Source organism: Egretta garzetta, unplaced genomic scaffold (assembly GCF_000687185.1).
Source record: "Egretta garzetta isolate BGI_Z169 unplaced genomic scaffold, ASM68718v1 scaffold439, whole genome shotgun sequence".
NCBI classification, from domain to species: Eukaryota; Metazoa; Chordata; class Aves; order Pelecaniformes; family Ardeidae; genus Egretta; species Egretta garzetta.
In genome coordinates, this window is record NW_009260803.1 from 265237 (window position 1) to 275917 (window position 10681).

Below are 10681 nucleotides of genomic sequence, written 5' to 3' on the forward strand. Positions count from 1 at the left end.
CTGGGATAATCCCCCCCGCACAGCCAACGGGTAGCAGCTCCCCCCACGTTTCTTTTCTGCCCGAGCAGCTGTTTAAGTGTCTATTTTAAAACTCAGTTCCCTATTTTAAAATAGCTAATGAGACACCGATCAAGGCTGATAGACGGTGTCTCTACGAGGTCCGGGAGATGCCTGTCTATTTGCTGCGCTCCTTGTCCCCAGCCCCAAATCTCGGCATGCCCCGCACATTTCCAATAGGCACAAACAGCCTACATGGCAAAGAGGGAAGTTTTTAATTTAAGGGCTGACTCCTGCAGCCCCGCTGTGAAATACCAGCGGTACAGCCATGTGTTTCTAGATGGAAACATATCAACCAGCCAGGCAGAGGTCGACGTTCTGAGTGGTTTTCTGTTGGTATTTTTTTTACCCTCCCTTTGATTTTATCAGGTCTTTTTAAAATTCCCCAACCAAGAGGAGCTGGCCTGCCTGGCACGGCTCCTCGCTGCCGCCTGAGAAAAGCCAGGGACGTACGAGAGGGACCCAAGGCAGGGAACGGTGGGAGGTCCCCATGCATCCCCTTCACGTGCTCTCCGAGATGCTGTGCACCCCACCGAGGCAGAGGGGACCCTGGGGAGGGGACCCGGCGGGGGGGACCCCGCTCGCTTACCTGACCACGGGCTCGGGGATGGCCTCGGCGCTCGCCGGCACCTGGACGCCCTTCTCCCACTCCTGCCTCCAGGGATCGGCCAGGATGTAGTACTCGTCAGGGCTCAGCTGGAAGGAGTCAGGGATCTTCATGGCCGTTATCAGATCCGTCCGGAAAACCTGCATGGGAACAAAGAAGCCATCCAACAGGAAGGGTGAAGGGGTCTGGCTGCACGCGCGCCCGGGGAGGGTGCCCTGGGGAAACAGTCCCCGAGGGACAGCATGGTGGGTGCTGCGTCCCCAAGTGCACTGCTTTGGGGTGTCGCTTTGTGTCACCTCTGGGGTGAGGTTTGGGCAGGATTCAGGGAGAACAAGGCGCCTATGGCTTGGCCAGGCAGCACCGAGAGCCCGAGCCCCTGCAGCTGCATCCCCTCTGAGGTCCCCTCGCCCAGGCAGATGTGAAATCCAGCCTCAGGGTGCAACCTCAGCCAAGACACGGTCTGAAAATCAGTATTAACAAAAGAAATGTCAGGCTGCTTTCTGTTTTAACATAGCCACACGAATATCTACTCCCAACGCCAAGGGATGTACAGCAACTGGGCTTCTCCACGGTCAGGCTTGCTGGGGAAACGATGCCTACTCTGCCCTTGGTATGAATGAAGCTGCGGGAGACACAGAGCCTACCTCGCCACCCTGAGCACCTTCACATCCCCATTGCGTCACCTCGCTGCCCCGAGCGGGGACAGCCAAAAGCAGGAGGTTTCCTATCAGGGCTCGATTGTTCCAGTGGCGATTGCAGCCCGAGGAGCAAAAGGCAAAATAAAGCCAGGCTGGGTTACGCTAGAGCTGGAAAACATCCAACTAAAAGGCAATCTAGGTGCCCACTTACATGCCCCCAGCCAAACACACGGAGATTTTTCCTGACCCAATAAATCTCCTGTGAGATCGGCACTGGCCACCTCATCCTCGGAAATCCTCCAGCCCCTTGGACATGGGCTCGCTCTCCATCGCACTTCTGGCCCTGCAATGTCTTCCCGCAATGTACCACGATGAAAAACTCATTCCAAAAAAATCCCTCACGGTAAATAAGATTTTCCTTCCAGAGGGTTGCCTGACAGCAATGACTCGAGCAATCCTGCCTCTTGCAGCATAAAAATAAATTGTAAATGAAAACGGATGATTTCTCCTCTCTACCATCTGCTATTAGCTGAGATAATAACCGGCGGTGCCAGCGATCATGCCTGGGCATCTCGCTCTCTCCACTCCATCCCTGCCACTTCTGCATCACCTCCTGGGGGGCTGGGACCCATCAGGCGTTGGGTCCTGAAGGTGTTTCCTTCAGGTGCTGCTTAACCTGTTCGCAGAGGCTATTCTCCAAAGGAGCATGGCTTTGTCAGAACCACAATAAATGGTACAATAGGGCTTTACACTTCTGATACAAAGATAACACGCTTTGGAGGGTATTTGGGAAACCAAATCGGCTGCGGTGCAGGGAACTAGATGTTAACGAAGACCACTGAGGCCAGTATTTAGGTCAGTTTGTTTAATCCCCAGAGTCTCAGCTGCTAACCCAATTAGCGCTAAATACAATACATAAACAACCTTTTTTATGTTGGGACCTCTTTTTTGAGTTTTACCGGTACCTTCCTCCCGATGCATCTGCTCGGAGGCATTTTTGGCCACGTCTGTATAAACCTGATTTGAGTTGGCCAGATGCAGTCTCAGCGCATCCTTCAATAAACATAATTAACAGCCTACATATTACAGTCAGAATTAGGCTGGGTTTGAGAAAGATCAGGTTCCTTTAAGTCTCCATGCGCTACAAATGCGTGGTTACAGATGCCACAGTAACCTTTTAATACGCTGCCAGTGTGAAAAATTTAAAAAAAAAAAAATTAATATAGATGTTAATTAAACAAGAGAAGGGATACGTGAGATGTCACAGTCCTTCCCGTCTGTGTGTCTGCGTATCAAAACAAGCAAAGTAACCCCGCTGTAGCTCGCTTTCTAACGCACAGTGTACGGCTGCACCCCGTCCTTGACCCCCCTGCACTGCCAGGGTCACAACTCAGGTGAGCGGCATCTCCGTTACCCAGTTTTGGTGCCCATCTCCAACCAGGACAAGGCAAACCTGAGCAAGCCTCCCCGCCTTGGACCGCTCTTCTTTGGTGGGGAAGATGCTCCCCCCTGGCTGGACCACGTGTGGTCGAGGGCAGCATCATGGGGCCAGTGCCACCTCCCTGCTCCGGCCACGAGCGCCGGGACAGGAGCATTGCAGCACATCTACACTGCTCCATTTGCAAAACTGTTACAGAAAACACCATTTTGGAGATGCTCGCCCTTGGGATCCGTGGGCAAAGCCAGGTAGGAATGGTTTCCAAAGGTACTGGGCACCCCAATGGGTTTTCAAAACTCCACAGACTGGACCCTGCTGACATGTAAGCGCCCTCCACCTCCCTCGCCACCAACTCGGTTGCCTCCTGAGGACGCCCCCTTCAATGCCGCGGGGTGCAGGAGCACAGCATCACCCTTTCATGGCACACAAATTTTGGCAATTCCTCCACGAACCCACCCAGCGTGGGGCTGGCAGCGCAGGGCAACTGGCCCCCAGAAAACACTGGCCGTGTTGTTAACCTGCCCTGAGAGGTCTCCCCCCTCCCCAGGGCGCCGGCACCGGCGGGAGCAGCGCCCTTTCCCGAGCCTTACCCCAACAAGGGTCCCCACTTCCTTCTGCAAAGGCAGCGTCAGGCGACAGCCCGGGAGGTGACGGGCCCCATCGCTGCGAGGCAACACCGGGGTGGGCAGCCACGGCGGATTTATGTCAACGCCTGGCCCTTCACCTTCCTCCTGCTGATGAAGAGGGAGACGGGGCAGCCTGCACCGACATGCCCGGGGAGGAGCCGGCAGTGCGGATGGGGAGCCCTGGTCCCCCCCGAGGGCTGCCGTCCACAGGCAGGAAATAAAACGTCTCCATCCGATCCTCATGTCAGAAACTAAACACGTTTTGCTTTGCTTATAGCTGTCAGACCGTTTCTTCAGTGCTCTCGGCCGTTTGCGTGGCTTCGGCAGTCCAGGTGCCCCGGCAGCAAGCCCCAGGCATCTGGTCCTGCATCCCACGCTGCTCACCACCGCTCCGAACCAGCAGGACCAGTCTCACCAATGCTTTGCAGCATCCTCAGCAGATGCAAAGCCCTCCGGCAAACCGCCGCGTGTACCTCCACGTTGGAAAACACAGGAATGGGATCAGCCCCTGGTATAATTTCTCCCCTCTGCACGGTGTGGATCCCAGGCTCCTATTTTCCTGCATTAAGTCTTCCCCAAATTCATCCCTTCTGGCTTTTCAGCTCACATCAGCGTAGAAGCTTAGTTTTAATTTTAAGCCAAATCAGCACGATTGTATCTATTTCCCTGAAGATGATAAGGCACATCGCAGGCTGGATTTGCAATCTCACTACTTCATTTATTTAGTCCTTCTCGGAAAACAGATAAGCTCACCCATCCAACGGCAGCACCCGCACTTTATCACAGCGATGCCTCTGTCTTTTCATGAAGAACTGGAAATGCTCAAATTATTAACTATCAAAGCAGAACACTTTAGAAATGATAGAACGGCACAGAAATTGTAAAGGAAAGCAGATCAGTTGTCTGGAAATCTCCCAACAGCTAATACGCTCAAATTGTAATCTAAATGTCTTTTTGTTTTGAATTGTCTGGGATTAGGGTTGGGAAAAGACTCAATTATTCTACTCAAACTCCTCTGAATTATTTATGAAAACCAAATAAAGGATAAATTGGGCACTGATGAACCGAGGACCTGGTGGTGAAGAGAAGGTTGGGCACCAGAAAACAAGCAATTTTCCCTCAATAGGAGTGTTTACTGTTTCTCCCCGTCCGCAGGAGCTGACAAACTGTCTCCAAGGCCAGGCTGCCCCGCTCCCTGCTCCCCCCACCCACTGTCACAGCCCTGGCTGGGCTCCGTCCTCCCCTTCCAGCCCGGCAGCTGGACGCAGTTTATTGCCTATTGATCGGCCATTGATCGGCCAGCCACGGGGCCGGCCAAACCAAGACGTGCTCTTTATTACCTCCGCTTGCTCAGGAGCCTTGGGCAGTTCTGGCGATGCTCAGAGATGCATCGCACCCATGCCCAGGGACCAGCCTCGCCCATGTGCCAGCTTAAAGACGAGGAAAAAGAGTACAACATTGCGAAATCCCAAGACGTTTTTGCCTTTGTACTTCCAAGAGAGAGGGAACGGGAGCTGGGGTCGGTGTGCTCGCGCAGTGTCAGAGCCCAGGCGGGAGAAAGGCGCATGGAGAAAACCTCCCGCTCGGTGTCCGCTCATCTCACAGCCCCACGGGTGAGCAACGAGGAGCATTTCATAGCAGGGCATGGTGAGGAAAAGGAAAAACTAAAGGAAGGGTCCAACATTCCCCCGGGAGCGGAGCAGGGAGGCAAATCCAGCAGCTCCAGCCGGGGACTGCACCTCTCGCTCCCCCTTGCCAGCCCCTGCACCCATGGCAGGACCATGCCTGCACCCCACCACGCGTCCCACTACACCCACCACCGCCTTCCCACACCACCCACAGAGCAACGGCTCATAGGACGCAAAATGCAGGTGTCTGTGGATATCACGGTGACGGAAAAAGAGCAAGAATTGATAAAAATACTCCTGAAGATATCGCTCCTCGGCACCAGTGCACCCAGCGAGGCGGCAGCAGCAAACCACCAAGCACTGCGACCGATGCAGCAGCTTCCTTCGCCTCCGCTGGTGGCAGTGCCATTCCCAAAGCAGCCCACTGGCCTCACGTCCCGGCTTCCCAGCTGGCTTTCCCTGCTCATATCCACGTCCCTCATACAGGAGGTGGCAGGTTAATCCCCAGCGTGGTCAGACCGACCTCACGTCGGGGACCAGGCTCTACCAGAGCAGCCCCCCAAGGACACCGACCACCCCCCCGCAGCTGAGGCCACCAACGCCAGGTCCTGCTGCTCCAGCTGTCCCAGCTGCCGTGTGGAGAAGCTGTCGGATCACACCTCCAGTCCCGTCCAGACCTTTTTGTGTAGGAAACGACCTCTCAGCAGTTATCGCTCCCTGGACCACAGAACAGACTTGAGCTCAGCCCTCCTGTCCCAGCACCACCGCTGCCAGCCACAGCCTGACCCTGCAGATCCAACCGCTCCGGGGAGGCTCCACTTCCAAGGTCTGCAAGCCTTTGAGCTACCCTGGGCACTCACATCTCACCGGCCAGGCAAGCCTGTGTTACCCCCTCTCCATCCTTCAGCCCACCAGTTTGCGGTGCTGGACTGCCTGCCTCCCCGGGACAGGAATGTGAAAACTCACTGGGACACCAAAGCCATCGCATTCCCCAATGACAGATCAATATTTTTTGTTATTTCTGCAATTTGCTGTTGTGAAGCAAAAGCTGTATTGATTTTGTCTCTCTCAAAAAAAAAAAAAAAAAATCCCCCCAAGCTAATTAAATATAAAGCATCTTCTGATTTTCACATCCTAACGCTTTGCTCCGCTCCGGCCTGGCGTGGGAAGGATGCTTGTGTGGTTATGGCAGAGAGCTGCAAGGCAGGGGTTGGATTCAGCTCCTCCTGCACACACCTCCTACATCAGCCATTCCACCCCGCAGAGGATCCGCGGCTTCACCCCCAGGCGCAGCCGTGCAGCGCTTCCCTGCGCCCCCGAGGTGGCTGCTGGGCACCTCCGGGAGCTCTCGCACCGACCAGCGTCAGTTTGTCCAACGCTTGGACAACCTCGGAGAGGAACACCTACCCCCGGGAGGAGATGCCGTGGCATGTGGTGCCTCACTGCGGTGGGCATGGCTGCGGGGGGCATGCCACGAGGCATCAGGAACCCTCAGCAAAGGACCCCAGGCTCCGCCACTTTGCAGCAGCATTCCTCCTCCTCCTCCGTCTCTCCTCCGTGGCCGACCAGCCCCTCTCCAAGCCTCTCCACCACCTTTCTGCGCAATCCTCGTATTGATTTCCAGGTTCTCTGACTCACTCACAAACCCCTTTAATAAAGTGGCCCGGCAATCTCACCGCCATTCAGCTCCCACTTTACGTGCTCTGTCAAGGACTTGGCTTTTCAAGTGACTGCACCGTAGGTCTGAGCCTGCCAATTATCCCCTTAGCCCCAAATACAGACCTGAAAACACCGAATTCAGAGCCCGCGGCAACGACTTTCCGCTCGTACGAAGCCAGCTCCTGGGCAAGAGCCAAAAAGCTCGATCTGTTTTGGGCTTTAAATCGAAACGAAAAGAAACACTCGTCTAGCACTGGTTTTAATTAGCTCTTAAAACAGCAGCTAGCCCAGGGACCGCCGTGTGGGATCCAGCACAGATGACTGCACCCGGCAAGGCGGCGCGGCCTCGGCAGCATCACCCGGCACGGCGCGGCCTCGGCAGCATCCCCCGGCACGGCGCGGCCTCGGCAGCATCCCCCGGCACGGCGCGGCCTCGGCAGCATCCCCCGGCACGGCGCGGCCTCGGCAGCATCCCCCGGCACGGCGCGGCCTCGGCAGCATCCCCCGGCACGGCGCGGCCTCGGCAGCATCCCCCGGCACGGCGCGGCCTCGGCAGCATCCCCCGGCACGGCGCGGCCTCGGCAGCATCCCCCGGCACGGCGCGGCCTCGGCAGCATCCCCCGGCACGGCGCGGCCTCGGCAGCATCCCCCGGCACGGCGCGGCCTCGGCAGCATCCCCCGGCACGGCGCGGCCTCGGCAGCATCCCCCGGCACGGCGCGGCCTCGGCAGCATCCCCCGGCACGGCACGGCCTCAGCATCATCACCCGACCATGGAGCTGCCAGCTCCAGGCACCCGCTGCAAACCAGCCCAGGCAAAAACCAGCTCCAAAGGGACCAGGCGGCTCAGCCAAACGCAGAGGGGCTCCAACAGGCCGGGTCCCCGCGCACGAGGCTTCCTGAGCCAGCAGGAGCTGTGTTATATGTTTTCCCCTCCATCTGCACCCAGCTGACCTTGGGGCTTTTAGACCTTGCTCTTGGGGTAGAAGGACAAGCTCCATCCCTGCTCCCAGGCCTGGGATGGGGTTCAATTTTGTTTATACCCAAACCCATCTGTATCCCTGAAAAGTTTTAGAAGAAAAAAAACCAACCCAACCCTTCCAAAGGACTCCATGCTGCAAAGCACTGGTTCGAAATGTAAGAGAAATGAAGCCCATGGTTCAAAAATCAAGTGCAAGACTGGAAAGCACAATGTGCTCGCTAGGGAGGGGGTGGAGAGGAAAGGTGGGAAGGGATGGCCACAGCCTGCATCCCAAGCCTCACGTTTGAATCTGTTCCCTCCTATAACCCAACAAAAAAATCTGGAATCCTCCCCCGAACGCCCTCACATCTGCTGCAGCGATGGGGGATCTCACCCAGGCGACCTCTCGGCAGCGAAGTGCTCTGAGCAGCGGCGGGTCACCGTGCGAGGGACGCGGGAATGCTTTTTGGCGACGAGATAACAGGTTTTCTTTAGGTTTTGGTTCAACACATTTTTTTTATACACCTTCCCCCACCCACCCCCTGACTGCTGTCCTGGCAGCCGTGTCCCACGGACACCCCCGGCCATAACCCCCTTCTTCCTCCACCCACACTGGGCCCAGGGGAGTCTCCGGCTCCCTCGTTTGCAGGGCTCCCTCGTTTGCAGGGCTCCCTCGTTTGCAGGGCTCCCTCGTTTGCAGGGCTCCCTCCTCGCTTCCAGCCAGCTCTATTAGCTCTTCACCCTCTCAAGCATAAAATTGTTTGTTGTAGCTCATGAGTCACAGGGATTTTTAGAGAAAGAGAAAACAACGGGAACAATGGGAGCCCTGGGAATAGTTTTTGGTTGCACAAACTGTCTTCGTATCAGCTTGAGCCAGCACCTCCGCGGGTGAAGCCCTGGGCTGCCCAGCCCTGCTCCCCTCCCGCCCCCAGCCCTATTGCCCCGCTGTTATATCGCATTTTTCCAGCCCTTTCCACAACGAGGCAAGCGGCGATATTGGGTAGCAAGGCTGCGAAACGCGGCGATGCCTGGCGTGCGTTTGCAAGCAGCGACATTATCTGCCTGTGGGGAAAAAACCCACTTACTCTCATGTTCATTTGGGAGCCAGCCTGCTATCTCTTCATCTAGTCTTGTTTCCTCTCGAAATGCTGAATGTTAAAGATTCAATGAACAACAGAATTTCAAACAGGAACAAGAAGCATTTTTGTCTGGCCCTTCTCAGCGTTCAGAAGACAATGGTGTTAATCTGTCCTCCCCACGCGGGCTTGGGAGAAGCCACAGAGCCACTGCAGCCAAACCTTTCAGCAGAGAGGGCTTTGCTCCTCATCCAGCACAGCACCAGCACGTCCAGTCTTGCTGGGCCAGACCCGTAAAAGCCCTTCTCCAAGCATGGAGAGCCCAGGGACTGAACTCACATTGCACCGGGCCATGACATACCCACGGTGGGGAAAAACCCAACATCTAACGTGCCAAGAGCTACTTTTTAGAAGGGAAGCAAAGAGGATGTTTGTCAGAAGGGTTAAATCCTTGCAAAGAGATATAAAAAGACATCTTTCAAAACACGGAAGTGATATCTAAACAAGGCAAGCAGAAAATAACGTAGATTGTATAAATTTGTGGTTTCCCCTGCAGCTTGAACCCTGCCTGCAGCTGCGGTCCCCTCGCCTCCCGAAGGCCCTGGCCGAAGGAGCAGGGGGAGGACGACGGCCGGTGGGACGAGCAGCGCCCAAGCGACGCTCCGAGCCCAGCCGGGAAAAGGGATGGATGGAGGGGTGGCAGGCGGGCAGTTTGCACAAAAAAAGCAGGGATATTTCATCCCCCCCACACACACACTCTAGCAGTGCGGCTCATTGCAGGGAAGCGTTCTGAATCCCAAACATTCAGGAGCTCCTGACGAACGCACCGGCTCGGGCAGTGACTCAGGGAGTCCCCGGGCCGCTGGGAGCTGGCAGATAGAGCCGGTGACGATCATCACACACTGGCCTTCTTCTGGTATCCTCTCCTTAGACACCGACAACTGCTCCCTGTCAGAAGCAGGAGACAGGGCTTGACGACTGCGGGCTAACGAGCGAGGCTGGCGCTCGGATCCCCGGCAGCCCTCTAGCCGGGGGCAGGACTGCACTAAGGCGCCACTAGAAGAAGCAGAAATCTGTACTTGGGGCACATCTTCGTCCCCGCTGCAGCTTCAGCATCCATGACAGGGAGGCCCCGGGGGAGCACCCGCCTCCCTCCAGCTCCCGGGGCAGGGAGCACCACCAGCATCTCCTTGCAGGGCTCCCCGGCCGGCGGTGCTCCGGGGATGGGTACCAGCCGCCACGCTCCGTTTGAGGCCAGGTTCCGAGACAAACGAGCTCAAATGAGATTAACTAAAATGACCAGGTTGGTAGGCTGCTATCAGCGCAGATGCAAGCTGCTGGCAGCCGCCCGCGTCCATCCTCTGCCTCCGGGCAAGGGCAGGGCAGCAGAGCCATGCCCGTGCCCCGGGCACCACCAGCATCGCACCAGGGCTCTGCCCCAAGGCCTCGGCTGCCCAGGCGTGGGGCAGGGGACGCCGGTCACCTCTGCAAGGAGACAGAGGCCTGGGGCACGTCAGGCAAGAGCCAGGGCAGAGCCCCGTGACAGACACCGATAAATATAATCGCCCTCCCTGGCAATGGCCCCCTTGGCGGATGTTTACAAACAGCTCAGTACTTTTCCATGTTAAGAAGCTTGTTTTTCCAGATGCCTTGTATCGGGTGGTTTTTAATGTGCATAGTTAATCCCTTCTCACAGAGTCTTTCATAATAAACATCACCCCCTGACCTGGCTAATAACTACGTAACACTCATGCTTTCGGGTTTTTTACCTCCTGCGTGGGTTGTCAGGGGGAATGCAGCAGGCAGCTCGCAGAGAAACGGGGACGCGGCTTTGAGGGGGGCAGGAGAGCTCGGCGGGCTCTTCAGCCGGGAAAAGGGATGGATGGAGGGGTGGCAGGCGGGCAGTTTGCACAAAAAAAGCAGGGATATTTCATCCCCCCCACACACACACTCTAGCAGTGCGGCTCATTGCAGGGCAGAGGTCTTGACCACC

The 10681-nt window shown here is 56.5% G+C and overlaps 1 protein-coding gene across 1 annotated transcript in view; it reads right to left on the reverse strand.

Moving 5' to 3' along the window:
* JADE2 (jade family PHD finger 2) overlaps positions 1-10681 on the reverse strand; it is an 84620-nt gene that overhangs the window by 61326 nt on the left and 12613 nt on the right. Inside the window, 1 exon segment of the mRNA XM_009646863.2 lies at positions 647-804. Within this exon segment, the coding sequence (XP_009645158.2) occupies positions 647-804 (158 nt within the window).